This window comes from Acinonyx jubatus, chromosome D2, assembly GCF_027475565.1.
Source record: "Acinonyx jubatus isolate Ajub_Pintada_27869175 chromosome D2, VMU_Ajub_asm_v1.0, whole genome shotgun sequence".
NCBI lineage: Eukaryota > Metazoa > Chordata > Mammalia > Carnivora > Felidae > Acinonyx > Acinonyx jubatus.
This window is the reverse complement of record NC_069393.1, coordinates 73,646,657-73,669,630: the sequence shown is the minus strand read 5'-3', so window position 1 is coordinate 73,669,630 and position 22,974 is coordinate 73,646,657. Positions and strand designations below refer to the sequence as shown.

The window sequence follows — 22,974 nt, the reverse complement described above, 5'->3', positions numbered from 1 at the left end:
TGTAGTAACGCAAAAGACAGGTGAAAAGTTCACTTAAAAAAGAGCTTTATGAGGATATAACTCACATGCCACACAATTCACCCGTTTAAACTGTGTAATTGATGGGTTTTAGTACATTTACAGAATTGCACAGCCATTAAACTTTACCCCAAAAGAAACTCCACACCTATTAGCAGTCTCTCCCCATTTTCTCCACACCACTCTGGCCTTTGCAACCACCAGTGCCCTGTCTCTAGATTTGCTTATTGTTTAGATATTTTATATAAATGGAATCATACAGTGCATGGCCTTTTGGGACTAGACTGTCCCTTCTGTATTTATCTAATGGTACAAGAGCAAGGCTTTCAAATGCTCGTGATTAAATTGTGATTAAAAACTAGTGGCCCTGTTCTAGTTTTAAAAAAAAAAAGTAAATACAGACGACAAACCTGTGGGGACTTGCAGTGTGGAGAATGCAGCCTCTTGGTTCCACTGGAGTGTTGCCATTCTGTGCTTCGTTTGCCAGTTCTTCCCATTCTTTCAGAAGTTCGAATTTTTGTGATAATGTGTAAAATCAGAGAAAACAGAGTGCAGACCAGATAAAATATTTGAGGTGATTTGTTGTAGTCTCTGCCCTGAAGCCTTCCATTTCCCTTTGAAGTACAGAGAGAAAAGTCTTCTTGAATCATTAGTGCACTCTGCCTGAACCTCCACAGTTTTCTTTAAGGGAGAAAATATCTTTCATAATTAGATCGTAGTGCTTATTACCATGAGGTGTTTACTTTTTGTTTTATTGTATACATTGTAGTTTTTCCTTTATAAAAATTTTCAGTACCATGGGCCTAAATAAGAATTTCTTACAGATGCCTCAGGACTTACCCGTCTCCTGTCCCTGATTTCCGCCTAGGGACACATGGGCATGGATATAGTAACCCTTCCATTTTTATAGCAAGATAGAAGGGGCAGAAGATCTGCTTGTCATTCTTTGAGAATATCTGTCAGGAATTGAGAGTAAATTACTAATCAGAAAGTGAATGCTTTGAAATTTAACTTCATGTTATGTATTTGCAGATTACTACCATGCAACTAGAACGTGAAAAGGCTCTCGAACATAAGAATCGAATGTCACGAATGCTTGAAGACAGAGATTTATTTGTAATGCGACTCAAGGCCGCACGACAGTCTGTTTATGAGGTGAAGTTACTGGTTTCAGGGAAACATTTATTCCCTGAATAAATGAGCTTTTTTGTTTTGCCTTAAGGTTCTTTAATGCAGTGGTACGTTGTGTCCTGAGCCAACGTTTTGTAATAATCATTTAAATAACATTTTAATAGAAACGTTCTTGAAAATATTTTGTAGGTTATTAAGCAGTCAGCCATCACTATAAACAAATTTTCTGAAGGTGCAAGTGGACTGCATTATATTTGCTTTGGATGTAAGTTTTGTTTACTGTTGGATTTAGAAAGGAAATAATAGATCAAAGTGTCCTGCTCTTAAATTCTAATTTAATTATTTGATTTGGTTTGTATAAAAACAAACCCACTGGGTGTAGGAAAAAACAACTGGCCACAACACGTCACAAAAACCGGTCATTGGGAAATGTGTGTACATAGGGTTTCAAGAAGCTTGCGGTGCTTTTGTAAACTTCAAATTTCGCTGGTTTGTAGGGCTTCAAAAGATTGGATTTTTATTGTCCATTCTATTAACAGGAAAAACTTAAACAATTTGAGGAGAGATTAGCAGAAGAAAGGCATAATCGGTTGGAAGAGCGCAAAAGGCAGCGTAAAGAAGAACGCAGAATAACCTACCATAGAGAAAAAGAAGAGGAGGAGCAGAGGAGGGCAGAAGAACAGATGTTGAAAGGTATCGCTAGACCAAGGTTGGAGGGTGTGTGAGGCAAGGTTGATAGCCCGCCTTACAGTAATCTTACTTAGAAAATACAGGAATGAGGAACCAGGATCAGTGGCTTCTTAATTGCAGCTAACTTAAGGTAACTTTTAGTTGTCTGAAGTTTGTTTTAGGTGAGGATGTTCTGTCCTCTTCTAGCTTATTGCCACATCTTTTTTTTTTTTTTAATTAATACCATTCTTTAATTTTTAATTTTTATCACTCAAGTTTATGTAGCACTGACATGTATTAAGGAGCACATACTGCATGGAGTCTGTCAGATGGTCCTTTCTCTGGAATCCCAACATGCTCAGGAGTTGGGGAGGCATTCGAGTATCTTGTCGTTACAAAAGTGTCGAGTGGCATCATACTTGTTTTCTTGAATATCTTCTGCCCCTTAGCTCATTGTAAAATACAATTTTTTAAAAAGATTTTCCTTCTACCTTACACTGCCTGCTGAATACCAGCAAAGTAGACCTAGTTCTAGGGCAAAGACTTGTAACACTTAATAACCTAACCCGGTATCTAGAGCGTGAAGAGAGAGAGCGTGCTGAACGGGCAAAACGTGAAGAAGAGCTACGAGAATATCAGGAGCGGGTCAAGAAATTAGAAGAAGTGGAAAGGAAAAAACGCCAAAGAGAGCTGGAAATTGAAGAAAGGGAACGACGTAGAGAGGAAGAGAGAAGACTTGGTGACGATCCACTTTCTAGAAAGGTGAGTGTAGAAGTTACTCTGTTTTTATGTGCCGTGCTTATCACCCGGTTGTCTTGCATGGTCCACATGCCTCAGTGCACATATCAGTGTCTGAGCTTCATGTTTTATTTATTTTTTTAATGTTTATTTATTTTGAGAGAGCAAGCGATCAGGGAAGGAGCAGAGAGAAAGAGAGAAAATCCCAAGTGGGCTCTGTGCTGACAGCACAGAGCCTGATGTGTGGTTTGAACCCATGAACTGTGAGGTCATGTCCTGAGCCAGCACCAAGAGTTAGACGCTCAACTGACTGAGCGACCCAAGCACCCCAGAATCTGCATTTTAACAATATTTCCAAGTGATTCAAATGCCGCCCTAAATATTTTTAATATGCGCTCACGTCCAAAACTGACTTTTATTCCCCCTCTAGTTTGTGTCTCTAATCCCTGCTCCTGATTGGTGGCACCGTTACCCATTTAATCTTAAGAGTTTTGAATCTACCCCCTGTCTCCTTTCTGTTCTACGTTCCTGGCTTAAGTTAGACTCTTCCTTTGTCTGTATTATTTTACTGGTCTCCTTACTGTTCCCTCTGATTATAGTCTCTCCCCAGCTTCAGACCTTCCTCTACATCGTGGCCATTTTTTTTCATGATGTATATTTGATCATTTTACCTGCTCTTGGGTTTCAAACTTTGCTTTGATTGGTACTCATTACTTAGAACCAAAGGTAAAACCTGCCTTAGCAGTCAAGGCCTTTCTTGTTTCCTGCTTTTTCCAGTAGCTTTGTCTGTCACCATTTTCTTCTTAGTCATCTATACTCTAACCGTTTCTGAGCTCGTTTTATGCCTTATGGTTCTTTGACATCTGTCTGCATTCTCTTTGTTTCCCCTTGGATGTGCCAGTGCTCCCTCTTAAACAAGATACAGCTTTGTTTCTACGTTCAGACTTGAGGAGCTGGAGGATTTCTTGCCTGCTGCCTGTCTCCATTCCTTCCTCCGTGCCATACCTTGTGTCAGTTTTCTTGGATGACCTGCTGTTCTTTGATTTCCGTTTAAAATGTATATGGATAGATTTTTGGTTTTGTTACTCCTGTTGCTAATTTTTATTTTTACTTCCTTGTTACTAGTGAATGTGGCCTACACGATTCCTAATTTTGTGTTCTAAAACATGATGTGTTACGCATATTCTTTTTCTATTGGGCACAAAGTTGTATGTGTATATGGAATCAGAAATGTTGTTACTTATTTTAATTTGCTACATTCTGTTAACTTATGGGAGCTTCATCTTCTGAAGAAAGGGAGGTGACTTACTTGGCTGTGATGATGGATTCCTGAGTTGCTTTTTTTTTTAGTTTTCGCAAATCTGTCCATTTTCAGTCTTTTGTTTCTGTTTTGTGCCTCCCCCTCCCTACCCTCCCTTTCAGTTAGAGTCTTTAATTTATTTACATTTAACATAGTAATTATTATATTTTTTTATTTGCTTCCATGTTCCTGCCACTGCTTCCTTCAAGCCAAATTTAAGAACTTTTCTCAGTACATTTTTGTTGTCTCTAGTCTCTTAGTGATTATCACCGTTTTTTTTAAATTTCTCTAAACTTCACAGTCTGTAAATTTTGGGAACTCTGTCTTCTCAGAACAAAAAAATTCTGAGCATACCTTTACTTTTATTTGTTCTATTGCAGTAAGTTGAATATTTTTGCATCCAGCTCACTAAAACATGTTAATCTATTTAGGACTTTCTTAACAGTTTTCCAACAAGATTGGTAAACATGATTTAGTTTCAAATATGTTTACACTTACCACTTTTTCTCTTTTGCAGATAACATTTTTTTTGGTCTTGTTTTGTATATCTTTTCAATTTTTTTTTCCAGGCTGTCTTTGTATATATCTCCAAAGAGGTTTCTCTTTTTTGTTTCCTCCCCTCAAAGTTGAAAAATGGTGTAGTGGTTTGGTCAGTTCGAATCCTCCCTCAGAAGTTTCACGACTGCTCAGTATCCCAGTACACAGTGAAGGGAGGAGATCGTGAGAATAGTCTTGGTCTTGCTACTTCTGTAGATACTCTGTATTATTCCTTGGGAATTTCAGAATATTCTGTCCTTGGAGTGAAAGGAGCATGAAGATTTTCCTGAGACTTTGTCCAGTCACCTAAGTACATAGCCTTTATTACTCACCCATTTTGGCACTTGTGCCTTTTGTAGTCAGAGGATGCAATTTATTTACCTTAGAGAAGATTGTATTTCCTTAATCTAGGGAAAGTTTTTTCTCTTGTCTTTATTTGCCTTTCAGAGCCCTATTGTTTTCTTTTAATGTTTCCCTTTAAAAAAAAAAAATCTCTTTGTCTTTGTTCTCTGAGATTCCCGTTCAGTTTATATGTTTATTAGCGGGGCCTGTTCTGTTTGATATATGAACTGAGTTAAAAATTTTTGGTAATCATGTTGCCTTTTGGAATTCTTTTTGTTTGTTTAATGGCTATCATAGCCATCCCTGAAAATCTTCTTTGAGGGTCTAGTTGTGTGAAAACCTCTAATAACTTGAATTCTTTGCTGAGTTTACTTTCTAGGGCGAGTATGAAGGGTGGGAGAAACTTGGTTTTCTGGGCGTTGACATTTCCTGCATTGTAGTGACCTTAAGTTTTATGGACAGTTGAGCTCCTCTTTTCTCCCACGGTGTCCACTTGGGAAAGTCTCTTAGAATAACCTTCACCTTAAGAGTCCAGAGTCCATTGCGATGGCAGGTGACTTACCATCTCTGCCTCTTCTTCCCTTCAGTTTCTTATGTTAATTGTTATTGGAGGTTTTATTACCAAAACACTTTTTAAAATTTAAATAAAGATCCTCTTATACACCACCTACTTGGAATTGTTAGCTTTGTTAGATTTTTACCTTACTCCTCCCACCCTTGCCGCAGATCTTGTTTTGTATTTTCCAGAGTATTCTTAATTGCTGACTGTGGCCTTAGGTTATGTTTGTAGGAGCCATCAAACTGTGTCAGAGCTGTATGGGATTAAAATTGTATGCTTTGCTCTCTACAGAGGTTGTACCACATTTACATTTCCACTGTAAGCGTATTTATCTCCCTATACTCTTTTCCATAATTTTTAATGACAACATAGTACTTGGAAGAGGGAAATACTGTTAATAGAAACATCCCTCATTTGACATTTCATTTGTTCCATGTTAGGAGGTCCTGTGCAATATACGTTTGGGGCACCGAGCTTTTTTCACATAGTCTCAGGAGGGAATTTTGAGGATCAAAGGATATCTGCAGATGTTTGAATAATTCCAGGGGTTGGGTGCCAGATTGCTTTCAAGGTGGTATTTTGTTGATTTATAAAGCCAGTCACACCAGTTTCACTGTACTACCACTCTGACTTTGGGTTAAAACAAACCATTTTAAAACTTGTTTATATTTAAGGACTTAAGGTTCATATAAGTGCAAAAACATTTGGTAATACTAGTAGTTGTAATAAGTGTTGCCAACGTAGTGCCTCACATTAACTTTGGTGAATGTAGGACTCTCGTTGGGGAGATAGAGATTCAGAAGGCACATGGAGAAAAGGACCTGAAGTAGATTCCGAGTGGAGAAGAGGCCCACCAGAGAAGTAAGTAGAGTCAAGGAAAATAGTACCAATTAGACAGAGGTCCTGTTAATGCCTCATTAGCAGTTTTTCAGTTGGGTTTATTTTATAGAGGTGGGGAAAGGAGAACTATGAAGAATTGTATGCATGTCTGCTACCAAAGTGTTTTTATAGTTTACTTCAACGGTGCTATAATTACGGACTTCTAGATATTTTGAGAAATAAATGCTTCAGGGTTTTTCTTCCCTAATGGAATAATACTGAGATTACAGTAAGAATGAGTAGTTCTAGAACGTATTTTCCTTTTAGTTTTTTGCTTATGATTATTATGATTATTATTTTGAGAGAGCGAGGCAGGGAGAGAGGGAGAGGGAGGGAGAGAATCTTAAGTAGGCCCCATGCATGGCGCAGAGCCCGGCACAGGGATTAATCTCACAACCATGAGATAGTGACCTGAGCTGAAATCCGGTCATGATTACCCACTAAGCCACCCAGGTGCCCCTTCCTTTAAATTTAAGTGGATTGAATCATCCTTCAAAAATGACTGCTCATGATAAGATGGCTGGTCATAAGTGCTATACAGAAATTAAGTTTTGAAAGCTCATAGTAATAGATGCCAGGATGCTTCTGGTAAAGTGCAGGTAGATACCTTTAATTGTCTACCTGTTTATTTGTTGATGTAAGATTTTATATTTTGTGTTATTTTTTATTAGGAGCACATATTATTTCAGGACTAGGAATCATGAATTTAGGCTGAAGTGGTTTTTAGAAGTGAATGAAATAATTCCCAAAAGGATCATTTGCTCTTAAGAAAATGGACTCTTAAAGATGTTTGGCTTGTTGCTCTGTAGGGAGTGGAGACGTGGAGAGGGGCGGGATGAGGAGAGGCCTCATAGAAGAGAGGATGATCGGCCAAGGCGACTGGGGGATGAGGAAGAGAGAGAGTCTTCTCTCCGAGCAGATGATGATCGCATTCCCCGGCGTGGCATGGATGAGGACAGAGGTCCCAGACGTGGCCTTGATGAAGACCGGTTCTCTCGCCGGGGGGCAGATGATGACCGGCCTTCCTGGCGTAGTGCAGATGATGACAGGCCTCCCAGGCGAATTGGGGATGAAGACAGGGGAAGCTGGCGTCATGTGGATGATGACAGACCACCTAGACGGGGACTGGATGAGGACAGAGGAAGCTGGCGAACAGCTGATGAGGACAGAGGACCAAGACGTGGGATGGATGAGGACCGGGGGCCACGGCGAGGAGGTGCAGATGACGAGCGGTCTTCCTGGCGTAATGCTGATGACGATCGGGGTCCCAGGCGCGGCATGGATGATGACCGGGGCCCAAGGCGTGGGTTGGATGATGATCGAGGACCTTGGAGGAATGCTGATGATGACAGAATTTCCAGACGTGGTGCAGATGATGACCGGGGGCCTTGGAGAAGCACAGATGATGATCGGATTCCCAGAAGGGGCGAGGACTCAAGGCCTGGTCCCTGGAGACCATTTGTCAAGCCAGGTAAAATTCTGGTATTCAGAAAACCAGCTTAGATGCTTTATAGACTCTGCTTGATGTGTTTTACAAATGGAAAGTGTAATCTTGCATATGCTAATCACTATTCTGTAGTGTTTCAAACAGGGACATTTCAAATGACTGTATTTCAATATTTAAATAAAAAGTTATTTTTTAGCTAAAAAATGAAATTTTAATGTATAGATAAAAACGATTAGGCTATATTATTATTAGTTTCTGGATAAATTGGTCTTTTATTTTCCCTTAGGTGTTTGTGCAGTGACTTTTATCTCAGGAGCTTGGCTTTGATATCCCACACACCAGAACAAGTTAAATAACCTTACCCCTTTTTCTGCTTAAGCGATTTGTGCTTTTTTTCCCCCTCTGCCTGCTGACTGCTTCTTTGAGGGCTCTTGTCCCATCCCTGTCCCTTAAGTATTGGTGTTTCTCAGGTTCCGTCCTACACCAGCCTTCTTGTGTAAATAATGAAAAAGTATACTAAGTATTTGCAGTCTTGCCTACCATGGGGTTAGGCTTACGGGAAGAGCTGTTCCTTACTTTCTCAGTCTTGGGCCTGCTCATGTTTTCATACTTTTTTGTTCTTGAGCAGTTGTACATAATCTGTGACTTCTGTTACCATCTTCTCCAGGTGACTTCTTTCCTTACCTTCAGACCCATGTTACCAGCCTCATGCCGCACACAGTACAGTTCTACCTAGAAATGTCTCTGACGTGTCGCCTTTAGCCTGTTGAAACTGAATTCACACCCACAGGCTTCTCATCAGGGCCACTGCCATCTGTCCGATTTTATAACCTAGAGATCTGGGAGCTGTCCTTTGCCCTCTTTCATCCTTTATGATAAGTCTTTTCATTTAGTTCAGTTCTGTTTCCTTGTGTTCCTTAAATCCACCCACTTCTCTGTTCCCCTACAAGTGCTTAGGTCTGGGCCGCTATCATGCTTTCCTTGAACTCTTGCTGCTCCTGGTCCCCGCAGGCTCTCCCACTCCTGACTCGGAGCAGTAACCGGAGGCAGCCGTCCTAAATGCACATTTCAGTGAGCAGCTTCCTTTCCTTTGCCCTTGGTGTTTCTGTCTCTTCTGGTCTCCATTCCTTCCACTGTCTGGCTGTGTGACATTTCTGTGCCTTGTGTAAAACAGGGATAACGGTGTGGTAGGTTCTCATTAATTCACGATAGATGTTTTATAGTCACTGTGAATACTGAATCATTGCTCTGAAGGAAAATACCAGATTAGGTTCCGTTAAGCCCTCTGCTCACAACATTTCTGTCAACCAATGAACGCAGAACCTTCTTTTGTGCATTTCTGTTTTAACATGTTAATTGACTCATTAACATTGAACTCGTGGCCAGCAGCACTGTATCTCCTCAATGAAGCTTATCTAAAATGGTATTTTTTCTGTAAGGCGCATCCATCACCTTCTTGTGCTTGGGACACGAGACAGCACTGCAGCACAGTGCTTGAGGGCCATTTTGAACCGTGAAATCACCAATAAAACACAAAAACGCAAAGATGTGTTGCTATTTTTAAGACCAGCAAAAGGATACTTGTTTTAAAGTATGAGAGCTGGGGCGCCTGGGTGGCTCAGTCAGTTAAGCGTCCGACTTTGGCTCAGGTCATGATCTCGCGGTTTGTGAGTTCAAGCCCCGCGTCGGGTTCTGTGCTGACAGCTGGAGCCTGGAGCCTTGGATCCTGCTTCAGATTCTGTGTCTCCCTCTCTCTCTGCTCCTCCCCCACTTGTGCTCTGTCTCTATCGAAAATAAATAAAATGTAAAAAAAATTTAAAAAAGTATGAGTGCTGCAGCAAGAAGACAGGGCCGTTGCCTTGTTCACCCTCCACTGTGAATGGGCTCTTCCGGCGACTCAGATACCATTCTGCACGTGTCTGTGAGGGACTGTAAAAGTGCTTGAGTATTAATTTTAGCAACTTACAAATTTTAGCAAGTATGTAAAGTGGCAGGTATGGGATTTACTTAGCTCAAAGCTATGGAAAGGATTAAATGAGTTAATATACACAGAAGGTTTAGAATAGTGCTGTGGCACGTTGTAATAGAAATGTTAGCAACAATAATAGTCCTGCAAGGGTAATAGATTTTCATGTAAATCTGCTCCCTTTGGCCTCTTTGTGCAAATATATTACATTCCTAGGTTTGGGCATCCCAGCCTTAAGTGTGAGGTGATGGATAGGGTGGGGTCAAAGGATTGATCTTTCTTTGTTCCGTGATTGCATGGGTAGTAAATGAATATGAAAAGAAAGTTTTTAGTTACAAAGGTTTTGAAAATGTTGCAACATGTGAGTGAAATTACAGTTAGGGCTCCCATCTCTCAGAGATCTATTTCCTAATCCTCCACTTTTAAGTTTTTTTTGCTTAAAATGAGTTGTCTATTTACCATCAGAACAGATTTTTATAGTCATAATCTCAGCATATGAAACAACCCAGGCTATATAAATTTCCCTTATCTTACATGTTTCTCCCTGTGTGTTAGAAAAACAATAATAGGTAGTTGTAAATATAAGCTGGTGATTCTGTAAAATGATATAAGTAGCTTTAGTTTTTTAAAAAAAATGTATTTTTATTTTTTTTTCATTTATTTTTGATCGAGACAGAGCACAAGTGGGGGAGGGGCAGAGAGAAAAGGAGACCCAGAATCCGAAGCAGGCTCCAGTCTCGGAGCTGTCAGCACAGAGCCCAGCACGGGACTTGAACCCATGAACCGCGAGATCATGACCTGAGCTGAAGTCGGATGCTTAACCAACTGAGCCACGCAGGCGCCCCTAGTTCTCTTTAAAAATAAGATTGTATTGTATTTTTTTTTATTGTTTATTTTTGAGAGAGTGAGAGCGAATTGGGGAGGGTCAGAGAGAGAGGGAGACAGAATCTGAAAAGTAGGCTCCTCACTGTCAGCACAAAGCCCGATGTGGGGCTCGAACCCACAAACCGTGAGATCATGACCTGAGCCGAAGTCAGGTGCTCAACTGACTGAGCCACCCAGGCATCCCTGGAGTGTCTTAACTTAACGTACATAATGGTGATCTTAATGTCAACATAAAGATGTGTAGTCATAGTTACCAACTTGGGTTTCTGGAGTATTAAAAAAAATTTTATTTCTTAAAAAAAAAAAAAAAAACCAACAGGTGGATGGAGAGAGAAAGAAAAGGCCAGAGAAGAGAGTTGGGGTCCACCTCGAGAATCGAGACCATCAGAAGAACGTGAATGGGATAGAGAAAAAGAAAGAGAGCGAGATAACCAAGATCGTGATGAAAATGACAAGGACCCAGAGAAAGAAAGAGAGCGAGAAAGGGACAGAGAGCGAGAGGGGGATCGAGAAGACCGCTTCAGACGGCCGAGGTTTGATGCTCTGATTGGGACTCTTTGTGGAATTACAGCTGGGATTCTCCTAAATACTCTTGGGTGTTTTCCCAGATCATGTTGAGAAATGGTGTGCTGCATCCCTCAACCGACGTCCCCTTTTAACAAAGTTGAGGAAGTGAGGCTGACACCGTGTAGCTTTCTGTAGGTTTTGTAATGATTTAGTAAGGAAGCCAGACCAGGTATCTTTACCCATCTGTTGCCTATCCTCTGTGGTTTAAATTCTTCAGTTATATAGTCCTTAAACTAGTAAAAGCCCCTTTTACTTTTATTAGCGGTAACGGTTCTAGCTTGCTTCTTCTGGCCAAATTGGCTTTGTGCTGATGAATCTAAACCAGCACTGTTTATAATACAGTTTTCTGCAAGGATGAAATTGTCTTGGATCTGTAATATCCAGTATGGTAGCTATTTGAATACTATTTGGCTATTGAACATTTGGAACGTGGTAGTGCTATTGACAGAATGTCTTGACTTTGTTTCAGTTAATTTATGTTTAAGTAGCTACATACAGGTTGTGGCTGTTAGGTTGGAAAGCACAGATCCAGATAATCTCATTTGACCTCTACACCTGAGGCATCAGGTTGAGATCAAGTTATAAATCTAAACTTCATCCCTGTTAGGTTTGTAAACTCTCTCAGCACTGACTCGGAAATGATCTGTTCACATACGCTATCATGTAGTTTAACAACAGAATTTAACATTTTGAATGGCTACAGGGATGAAGGTGGCTGGAGAAGAGGACCAGCGGAGGAATCTTCGAGCTGGAGAGATTCAGCTCGCCGAGATGATAGGGATCGGGATGACCGTCGTCGGGAGAGAGATGATCGCCGTGACCTAAGAGAAAGGCGAGATGACAGAGACCGAAGAGGACCTCCTCTCAGATCAGAACGTGAAGAAGGTATGGATGGCCTGCATGTTGCTGGACTATCAGAAATCCATAATTTCTGGGGAAGTTTTGAGTTTAATTATCTCACATACTCATGTAAACATCAAAAATAAGATCATGAATATTCAGTTTAAAATCTATAGTTTTCGTAATCTTCGTCACTCTGTGAAGTTAGCTCATTTCTAAATTCAAAGTATATCAGTAGGCTAATTACGTTGGATAGTAGTGATATATATTGCTTTGAAAGCTTATTTTATGTAACTAGGAAATAGTGTATTTGTTCTTTAAAAGTAAGATCTTGGTAGAGAAGCACAAAGTGTAAAACATTGTTTCTCTGAAATTGTGACTACTGAAACTTTAGCTTAAACAAAAAAAAACAAAACCCGTGTTGGGGGCGCCTGGGTGGCTCAGTCGGTTAAGCGTCCGACTTCAGCTCGGGTCATGATCTCACGGTCTGTGAGTTCGAGCCCCGCGTCGGGCTCTGCTGACTGCTCAGAGCCTGGAGTCCGCTTCGGATTCTGTCTCCCTCTCTGCTCCTCCCCTGACTCATGCTCTGTCTCTCTCTGTGTCTCAAAAATAAATGCAAAAAAACCCAACAACAAACAAACAACTATGCTTAATGGCTACTTTGCTGTTCGATTTCAGTAAGAGCCAAGAATTTTTTTTAATTTTAAATTTTCATTTAGATTTTTGTCACATTGTCTTAAATTACTAAATTTATTTTATTATTTTTTTTATGGGGGTTCTGCATTGCTACCTTTAGTACAGGATTTCTGAGTAATTGGAAACATTCTTTTTGCTAAAGTTCTGTTTAGTCTGAGCCAATACAGTACAGCACCAACTTACTCTCTTTTTCTGTTAAACTTTTAGTAAGTTCTTGGAGACGTGCTGATGACAGGAAAGATGAGCGGGCAGAAGAGCGGGAAGCCCCTCGTCGTGTTCCTCCCCCAGCTCTTTCAAGAGACCGGGAAAGAGACCGAGAAAGGGAGAGAGAAGGTGAAAAAGAGAAGTCCTCTTGGAGAGCTGAGAAAGATCGGGAGTCTCTTCGTCGTACCAAAAATGAGACTGATGAAGATGGGTGGACCACGGTACGACGTTAAATCTCAAGATAATGGATTCAGACTCATGTCTCACATAGGTTTGATCCCATTCAAGGATTATTATACTTGTGCGTCAACCAGTCTAAATTGGATTCTTTAATGTTGTTTCACCATAACACAAAAAGCATGAACTTGTATTAATCCTCTATAATAGATTGATCATGCACCGTACCCACAGGAGGTTGGACGACGAGGCCATTTTCTGGAATTTGAGGTGTTGCATTATTTCATCAATCATTTGTTTACAAAAGAGAAAAACTAAAAAATAAATTAAAATGTGAACCCTTCAGGTATGGAGTAACACCTGTATCTTGGTATAGAACTGATTTTTTTTTTTTTTTTTTGAAATACCATATTCATTTGGAATGAGGTAAGGTTCTGTTATAGAAAATGTATTTGAAGACTCTTCAAAGCAGGGGCTGAAACAATTTCCACACCATTAGTGGTTGAGACATACCTCTAGATACTTTGAGGTATTTACTATATTAACTACATTTAGAAAGTTTTTAGGTTCACTATAAGTGCAGTAAACATTACAAACATTGGATACGGTGGGATTTTCTGTAGGTTTTACTTGAGAGGTGAGTATAAAGCAATTTGCAGTCATGATTGTAATGACAAGAATACTGCTCAAGTGTGAATCCGAAACAGTTACAGCTTTTAAATTTTAAAGCATTTGGTAAACTGTTGCTGAGTTTTTTCTGTTGCCAATAGCAAACTGCTTTTCCATTAATGGAGAATTCATGCCTTTCAAGCATTTTAAATATGACAATATTTATAAATGTGTGGTTTGGAGGAATTGTTTAAATTCTTTTTCCTAATTTCCTTTCTCTTCAGGATAGATTCTTTGAACAAGTAATTTGTAGTAATGACTGTGTTGACTTCAATTTTGGAGTGTTGTAGCTATGTTAAAGATTAACTATTTGGTCTTATTGAAGCCAACACAGAACTTGCTGCTGTGTTTTTTCTTCAATGATAAATAAAATACTTACAGAATTTGTTTTAGTGTTGATTGATTCGTAGTTAACAGTCAAAGTGTTTTATTTATTATGGTGAGTTTACATATCCAGTTGAGTGTGGTTTTGAGTTTTTTGGGCCATTAAATATCTCAGTATGTAGGATCAAAGAAAATAACCCAAGTATAACAGAGCAGATGTGGCTACGATGTTTCCTTCCATAATTAAGGATCCCCTTAGTTTCCTTGTAATGCCATCCTCTCTGTGAGTTTATATATATGGGGGGTGGGTGGGTGAGTGGTTTACTGTTTCGGGTATTCTCAAATTAGAAACATCACAGTTTCAGAGAATGTTAGTTGCAAATTGATAGTGGCTACAGACATGTAAATTATTTCCAGTGTTGAGTGGTGGGGAGAATTCCTGTTGGTACAGCTATAAGGCCAGAAGAGGGAGTATTGATGCTTCTTTACTTAATCAGATGCAGCGTTTTGGTTTGATGTTACCAGCAATGGAAGCCACTGTTTTCAACATTTCATCTTTTTTTTTTTTTTTTTAAGAATTTTCTAAATGTTTGTTTATTTTGAAAGAGAGAGAGGGAGAGAATCCCAAGCAGGCTCTAGACTGAGCCACCCAGGCACCCCAACATTTAATTTTCTTAATATATTTAGTATTTCAAAAAGTGGAAATCTTAAAAGATATTTGGGGGAGAAGGCCTTTTCTTTGTAACCAATAAAAGAACTTGGGGCAGTAACCTGCTGAGTGTCCAGACACTAGAGCAGGACTGTACCTGTGACATCACTGATTGGCCCCAAGGCACGATTTATTAGCTGATTAGATGAGTTGTAGTTGCATGTCTGACGGTTAGCCTGCATTTCCAGGCTAGTCTGCAAGCTACTGGGACCCTTTCCCAAATATACGATGCCCCCCAGGTTCTTTGTCCTGGGAGGTGTGAGTCCAGAGCACGGGATAGGGTCAGAAGAGTCAGCTGCTGCTCTGTGGTCCTGCTCTTAAGTTTCTACTCTGAAGGCCTCCCCACCCCAGTTTTCACAGGTGTCAAAGGAAAACCGAACATCCAATCTACTCACTATGTGTAGAATGTCTTCCATGTTTTCGGTGGCATCTGCTTTTTTTAAGGTTTACTTATTTTGAGAGAGAGAGAGCACATAAGGGGGAGGGGGGCAGAGAAAGGGGGAGAGAGAATCCCAAGCAGGCTGTGTGGTCAGCACAGAGCCTGACCTGAGACTCGAACCCATGAACTGTGAGGGATGGTGACCTGAGCCAAGATCAAGAATTGGACACTTAACTGACTGAGCCACCCAGTCTGCATTTTTAAACCAGAACACCATTGCTATTAATACAGGTGAATTCTAAGAGTGGAGACAGTGGCCCAGAAAAGACTACAGCCATCTAGCTGTCTGTATTGGCTTCCAGGAAGAAGTTGGCGTCTACGTATTGGGGTGCTTTTATGTTTTAACTGTGTTTTGTTTTTACCCAAAGACATTTGGACTGTGGATTCATTTTATAATTTTACAAGTCTAATGGACATATATATTGGACACTGGAAGGAATGAAGGAATGTTCCTCGTGCCTAAGCACAGACTAGAAGGTTAGGACTGACACCAAAACTTGCCTGCCCTTTCCCTTGAGGCACGCATATTTGTAGTATAATTTTAAAATACATACATAATTTTGGCTTACTTACAATCTATGCCAAAAGTTGTAATAAAAGTTAATTCTGCAGCTTCTAAAAAGCACTGCATAGGAAAACTAAAATACAAAGAAGTTAAAAGCTACTGCAGAGATCTCTACAGAAGAGGACAAGCAAGGTAGGGCAGTCTAGTCTGCCTGCACAGCTGGTAAAGCTCTTTTGAGATTCCATACATTGTTTGATTTTTTTAGCCAAACATATAGCCATATTTTTACAAAAACAAGATCACTTTGTCATACCAATTATTTTATCTATTTTTTAAACTTTGGAAAATTGGATTTCTTTTACCCTAAATAAAAAAAAAATTTTTTTTAAGGTTAAGCATCCGACTCTTGGTCTCGCCTCAGGTCATGATACCGTGGTTTGTGGGTTTATTCCCCAAGTAGTCAGGCTCTGCATTGACAGCGTGGAGCCTGCTTGGGATTTTCTGTTCCTCCCATGCTTGTGTGTGCTGTGTCAAATAACCTTAACAAATTTTAAATTTTAAGTCAACTCTGCCACCAGTGTGGAGTTCAAACGCACAACTGACTTGACTACAAGATCAAGAGTCACTTGCTCTGCTGCCACTGAGCCAGCCAGGTGCCCCACACCCTAAATTAAATTTTGCAAGTATTTAAAGTTTTAGATCAAGAGGTCTCTAAGTCTGCTCTTAGGTGCATTAGAGCGTGGTCAGATTTTCCCTAAAAGATCTCTAGAAAATGTAACTGTAATGTTTCCTTTTCACGCTTCAACTCCCAGCATTGTAATGTTAGCTGGGAAACAGGAAAATTTGAGGGGGGGGGGAGGGGCTGAAACAGGTGCATTTTAAATGGATGAACATGATGGTTGCTGGTCCAGGGTCTTTGGGATACCTTTCTTGATACTCTTCACTTCAAGACTTGAATAAACTCCACGTTGCACATGTTCACAGTTTGGATAAAACAGTGATCGTGTCAATATCAAATCCTTATTAGGCACACCTCATCACTGAGGGATTCTCCTATTGAACGAGCCACGTGCCCGAGATCTAGAAACAGTGTCTAGAACCATTTGGATCTTTGAAAATACAAAGCACTTGCCTGCCTAGTTCTGGGTTGCAGAAGACATGGGCCTGTAGTGATCTTTGGAAAGGTAGAACAGTAAGAAGCTAACGGGAATTCCTACTGACCTGACACCTCCCCAAAACCAAAAGTAAACGGGTATATTTTCTAGCACAATAAGAGAATAATTACATGGTTTTTTATGAAACTACTTGAGTTTAAGACTAGTCCTATCTTAAGTTCTGTGGTCTGGGGCTAGACTAGCAGGAATGGATCTTCTCTTGGCTAATGCACTGTTTGCCAGCACCTCTCCTCCTTGTTCTGATGCCGTTTCCCTCCACCAAAAAAGGCCCCTAGCCTTCCAGTGTTATTTACTCCAGCCTGTATTCTACCTTCAAAGGAGTGTTCAAGCCAATTTGTTGTAGAGGAAATTAGTGGTTTGATAAAAAAACAATCTAACGTAGAGTAGCTCAACTCTCCTAGTTGAATCTATATATTTATAACTAAATCTCTTGCTGGTGTTTTCAGATAGTGATGTATTTTGTACATTCATATACGTTCATCCTAGTTCACTGTTTTTGGCTCTGTATCTGTCCTGATGGTAGCTGCATGCCATTGTGGGACATCCAGCATGGATGTAAAAATAAGGGTGCGACAAAGTAGGGATTAAGGATGTTTGCCTAAAGATCGGGTCTAATCTCCTTCAGATAAGTGGTGGGATTCCAGAAACAGACTAGGGTCTTTGAGGGAAAAAGCACGAGGGTGGCCATTTTCCTGGTCTTCAACCCCCATTCCACAAGTAACTCCTTTAGTGCTTATTCTGGTTTGAAGACTGCCTATGCCTCAAGCCAGACACAGCCCATAGTGGAACCTTCTTGAGCACAGGTTATTACATTAACCTTCTGCAGCTCAAAGGATTGCATCTTCCATTTAGTTTGAGAGGCAACAGCTGGAATGAGCTTTCCACTATTAAGGAACCTTGAAACTGATGAGCAGGGTGACTAAATACTGCTCCCTTTTGATCTTACAAATGTTTTTCAGCAATTGGAGATGGGGAGGTGGGTGCATATGGACAAAAGGCCAAGTAACAAAGTTATAGGCAAGATTAATGAATTCATATACTGTTACTGTATAAATACACAAGTCAGGTTTTTTAAACAGCACCAATTTCCAAGTGTATACACAATAAGATTTTAACTTGGCACAATTTTTCAAGGTGGAAAGACTAGTTCCTAGTTCGGTAATAAAAAGATCTGGTACATAAAACGATAAGGAGCTGTACTCTACCTGCTACAGATTGTACATTTTTTACACCTCCAGCCAAGACCGAAACAAGCCACAAGGAGGGAGTAACCCACACAAATCAATACTGGAAAGTTTACTAAACCTTCACTTCTCAAACCAGTGATGCTGCCAGGGCTTGCTTCACCTGGAATTAGAATAACTGATTTAAGGACAACTAAGAAATTGTTTCAAACAATAAAATAGTCAATTTGCCGACATTCCATAAAATCGTCAGTTTCAAGTCCAGTTATGAGGCTTTTAAAAAAATATTCTAAACCTAGTAAAGTGCCTCCATAAAATTAAACATCCGAGAGTAGATGGAGACACTTCATACTGATGCGCATCTAAAATAGATCGACGTATACCGTAAATAAACAGCGCCACTAAGTTGCCATATTTCAGGTAGTGGAATACACACCCAGCCTTCACCGTCTGGATGTGCACAAACTGGAAACTATAGACATAAACAAATCAAGATGTTAGCGTCTAGTCTCAACCGCTCTTCGACAGGAAAGTACTCCGTACGGCCGGCTTGCTTTGACAAAACCAAGACTTCTTCCCAAGCTGAGCCAACTGCTGATCTCCAAGCCTCTCCCACAGCGAGGGAAAGACGGTGCGCAGACCAAAAATGAGAGAGCGGGCAGGCGGTGACCCTGGTGGCGTCAGGTGGGGGCAGACGGGAGCCCAGGCGCTCAGCGCAGCTTCTTCCCCGGCTGGCAGTCCCTGGCGCTGCGCGGCGGCGGGCGGGCGGCGGGCGGCGGCGGCACTTTGGAGAGCGGGCAGTACTTGATGGTGTGCGCGTTGTCGCCGCTGGCGCCGCACAGGGGACACGTGTAGCGGCGCAGCACCGGGCACAGCACTCGCCCGTCGGGTCCCTTCAGGATGTGGGTGGTGTAGAGCGCCACCGCCTCCTTGTTGTTCCGGCAGAACACGCACACCTGCAGCTCGGGCTTGAGCAGTCGGGCGGCGGCCGCCCCGGAGGCGGCGTGCAGCCGGGGCTCGGCCGCCCACGCCGGGGCCCGCTCCTCGCGCGGCGCCACCTCCGCGGCGGCAGTGGCGGCAGCGGCGGGCGCGCAGCCTAGCAGCACGGCGGCGGCGCGACCGGCGAACGGGCTCAGCTCGGCGAAGCGCTCTTCCAGCAGCCCGGCCTCGGCGGGGCCCGCGCACAGCTCCAGAGCGCGCAGCTCCAGCGCGCCGCCCAGGTAGCGGCCCCGGGACCCCGGCTCGTCGCTGTCGTCGTCGTCGTCGTAGTCGGGCGGCCCCAGCGCCGGCCCCAGCGCTCCGGGCCCGGTCCCCGCGTGGGGGGAGCAGCAGGACGACGAGGAGGAGGAGGGCGGGGAGGCGCCGCCGTTGCCGCCGTCCCCGCCGCGGGCGCAGCCGAAGCGCGGCTCGCCGTCCACCGCCTTGGTGATGAGCGTGGCGAGCCCCAGGTAGTCGTTCCACGAGCTGAAGGGCTGCGGGTGCGCCGGGCCCTGGGCGCTCACGTAGCGGGCGCTGGGCACGAGCGCCATGGGCGGGGGGGCGCGGCCGCGGCTGGGCGAGCGGGGCGCCCAGGGGAAAGCCTCCATGGGCGGGCTGCGGGCCGCGCGCGCCGCCTCCCCGCGGCCGGCGCGGGCCGGACGGAAGGGAAGCGCGGAGCCTGCCCGCCGGCCTGCCGCGGGGTGGGGCCGCCTCGCAGCCTTTTTATCGGGCCCCGCTCCTCCCCGTTCCCCCGGCCTCGCCGCCGCGGCCCTGCCCCCTGCGCTACCCCGCCCCGGCCTCCTCGCCCGCGCCTCGGACGGAGGCGGAGCGGAGGCGGGCGCGCCGGGGGCGGGCGGGCAGTGCGCGCGCTCCGCTCCGGCCCGCGCGGCTTCCGCGCCCCGCGAGCTGCGCCAGCCTAGCCAGCTGCGGGGGGCTTTCATTCCGGGAGGGGGCGGGCGAAGCGCCGCCTCGGGCCCGGCCGCTAATTGGCTGCTGACCAGAGCCCCCTGCGCCACGGGCGCCGCTCGGGACGCTGATTGGTGAATCTGGGGGAGGGGCGTGCCCTGCCGGAGCTACTGGGAGGGGAGGGCGAGATAGGGGGAGAGCAGAGGAGCGGAGGGGAGAGGAGGGGCGGCTGCCGGGACCCGCCTTCGCCCGAGCGCTGTGCCTCGGGTTTGGAACAGGTGACCAGGCCTGGGTCTGCCTCGGCCGGGTGGCAAGATTCGCCGAGGAAGCGAGTAGACATGGGTATGGGGGGGAGAGTGCCCCATGGTTCGTGCGCCCATCTCCCACCTCCCCGGGGCAGCCTTCCGAGAAGCCCCTTCTCCCGCCTCAGCAGGAAAAGCTGTGGGGGAGGCAGGATTTGGCGCGCTCTGAGGATGCAAGTCGTCAAGTCAGAGCTTCCCAACAATCGAGAAACTTCCGTTTGCACAGTGCTTTGGAGAGCTTTCCACTGGGTGAAATCTTCGCACAAACCTGAGGCTCAGAGGGTTATGGTTCTTGCCGTAGTGAGTAGGGGAGGGATCAGGACTTTCCCATAGCACGCGACACACTCCCAACAGGTGTTCAGAGACTGGGTGGCCATTAACTGGTGACTTCGTAGGGATGAGGGCTCGGCCAGAAAATCTTCCAGCCCTCGGACAGTGATTGGTGTGTGTGTGTGTGTGTGTGTGTGTGTGTGTGTGTGTGTTTATGAAGCCCCTCATCCCTAGGTGGCCATATCAAAATCTGGGCTGCCTGTGCAGTTTGAAAATTAAACCCTGTTCAGCGTCACAATTTAATACTTTAAATGAGTAAAATATTTTTGTAAAAACAATGGAAAATAAATTGGAAGATTTTTTTCTTTTTTGAGAGAGAAGGAGCCAGCGAGCGAGCAGGGGGGGAAGGGCAGAGAGAGAGAGGGGGAGAAGGAATCCCAAGCAGGCTCCCAGCCGTCAGCGCAGAGCCCAGCAAGGGGCTGGAACTCACCAATCATGAGTTCAGAACCTGAGCTGAAATTAAGAATCCCATGCTTAAACGGCTGAGCCGCCTAGGCGCCCCAGATTTTTGATTAGGAGGATGGGAGGTGGCCATGCCCTTCCCAGAAGGGGCAACACTTTCTTTTTTTTTTTTAATGGAAAGCAGTAAATGTTTTTGGTATTGCGACAGGTTCTTTAGGGTTCTGTGGGACTAGGAAAATGCCTCCTCTGGTGGCTGGGCTGGCAGGCAAGGTGGGCTGCAGAGGGCAGGTCAGGACTTTCCTTCCTCTCTCTTGCTATGCTGTGGCTATTGAAACAAGGGTGGGGAGGGGGCAACTGAGCCCTCATTAGGCCTGAAGCTGTGAGTCTGACTGTGTCCAGCGGGTCTAGAGTGGCCCAGCAGGGGATGCTGGGAACCTCATGCTGGCTCTGGTTTATGGTAGTATGAACGAGTGGATCAGAATGTCAGCGGTGGAAGGGACCTTTGGGATCCTTTGATCAATCCAACCTTCCTTTACAGATGAAGAAAATGAGAGCCAGAGAAGAGAAGGTGAATATGTCACAGCCAGAACTAGAACTCAGGTCCCTTCACGAATGGCTTGGTGGCTTTCCTGTTACACATGGACCCCGAAGGTATTTCAGACTTCATGCCTGGGTATGCATCAGCAGAAATCAAGTGTGGAACACAGGGGAAGTTGGAAGAAGAGAAAGGAGGTGGGGCCATGTGCCTTTGGCTTGATCTCCTGCCCTCAGGGAACAATCCAGAAGCCAGGTGGTGGGCATGGGGAAGGAGTTGGAACAGTACCATGATGCATATTCCAGCCACCTGTTTGCACGAAGAGTAGAAGCTATGCTTCTCAGCCTCTTCTACACCTCTGGCTCTCTCACGGTGAAGCCATGAAACCAGGCAGTAATATTGTACACTTGCCAACCCAGTTCCTTCTTCAAGTTTATGTTGGCACTCAAGTTAAAGAGTCGTTCCTTCTCTTTCCTCCCCCTCTCCCACCGAAAATAAATAAAAGAGCCCGCAGAAGTGTGGCGGGTTTGCTGACACTGAGCTCTGAGCTCTTACACAGGAACACCGGCCCCTAGAGTAGCATGAAGATGATTATTCTATAAATGGAAAATTCCACTCTGTTCGCACAGCCCTGCAGCTTGCATGCTTTCAAGGTATGCAGACTTTTCAGCTCTGAGGAGCGGGAGCCACTGTGCTGAGAATAACTTGTGTAAGGAAAGTTGAAAACCACCAGCTGCGTTGGCTTCCCTTTGGTCAGGCCAAAGGGGATGCAAGGGAGTGAGACCTTTCCTCTCCCACATGATTTTTAGCCCTTGTGGGTTTTTTTTTATGTTTATTTATTTTTGAGAGAGAGACAAAATGAGGGAGGGGCAGAGAGAGAGAAGGAGACAGATAATCCCAGGGAGGCTCCTTGCTGTCAGCACAGAGCCCAGTGAGGGGCTCGAACTCACGAACTGTGAGATCATGACATGAGCCGAAATCAAGAGTCGGACACTTAACCGACTGAGCCGCTCAGGCACCCCATGTTTTGTTTTGTTTACAAGAGGAATTAAAGCTTTTAAGAGAACGTGGGTAAGAACAAATGCCTTGCTGTGGGGCTGCAGGCTGGGTGGGTGGGTAGTGATGATGGCAAAAAAGATGCCCTGGAAAGAGGTGGAAGGGAGCTCCTGTGTCCCCGGGGGTCTGGCTACCTGCTTTTTCCCCAGGCTGCTCACCTTATCTGCTACCAGCCTTTCCCCCACAGTAGGTGGTTTGATCTGGAACATCTGGAAGTGGAGGCAGAGTGCATGATGGCTTTTTTTTCCCTTTTTCCTCCTGCACGTGTGGCCTCCGTACCCTGGGAACCTCTGCTGTTAGTTCCCACAGAAAGGCCAGAGTGGGTGCCTGATCCAGTTCTGGGTTTAGCAGACAATTACTTTTATCACTAAGCACAGGCTTCAGCTGGGCCATGAACTCTCCAGGAGCTCTCTCCAAGGTGGTGGAGCTGACCTCAGTCATGTTCTTAGCACCTCGATGAAGTCGGCCTGCTTCTTGTCCCCCTTCCAGAAGTCTGGAACAAAGT

General features: G+C 44.1%; 2 protein-coding genes across 2 annotated transcripts in view; one reads left to right on the top strand and one right to left on the bottom strand.

Moving 5' to 3' along the window:
* Positions 1-14,007, top strand: part of EIF3A (eukaryotic translation initiation factor 3 subunit A) — a 35,205-nt gene extending 21,198 nt beyond the window's left edge. The window contains exons 15-22 of the mRNA XM_027063225.2: positions 1,051-1,173; positions 1,689-1,842; positions 2,396-2,580; positions 6,067-6,155; positions 6,983-7,644; positions 10,791-11,004; positions 11,742-11,923; positions 12,782-14,007. Coding sequence (XP_026919026.1) covers positions 1,051-1,173; positions 1,689-1,842; positions 2,396-2,580; positions 6,067-6,155; positions 6,983-7,644; positions 10,791-11,004; positions 11,742-11,923; positions 12,782-13,011 — 1,839 coding nt within the window. The 3' untranslated portion in view covers positions 13,012-14,007. The remainder of the gene's footprint in view (positions 1-1,050; positions 1,174-1,688; positions 1,843-2,395; positions 2,581-6,066; positions 6,156-6,982; positions 7,645-10,790; positions 11,005-11,741; positions 11,924-12,781) is intronic.
* Positions 14,008-17,787: 3,780 nt separating this feature from the next.
* On the bottom strand, positions 17,788-19,848 carry NANOS1 (nanos C2HC-type zinc finger 1). The gene has a single exon (XM_027063224.2). It carries the CDS (start codon positions 19,544-19,546, stop codon positions 18,671-18,673), a length of 876 nt encoding a protein of 291 aa, XP_026919025.1. The 5' UTR covers positions 19,547-19,848; the 3' UTR covers positions 17,788-18,670.
* Positions 19,849-22,974: the final 3,126 nt, after the last annotated feature.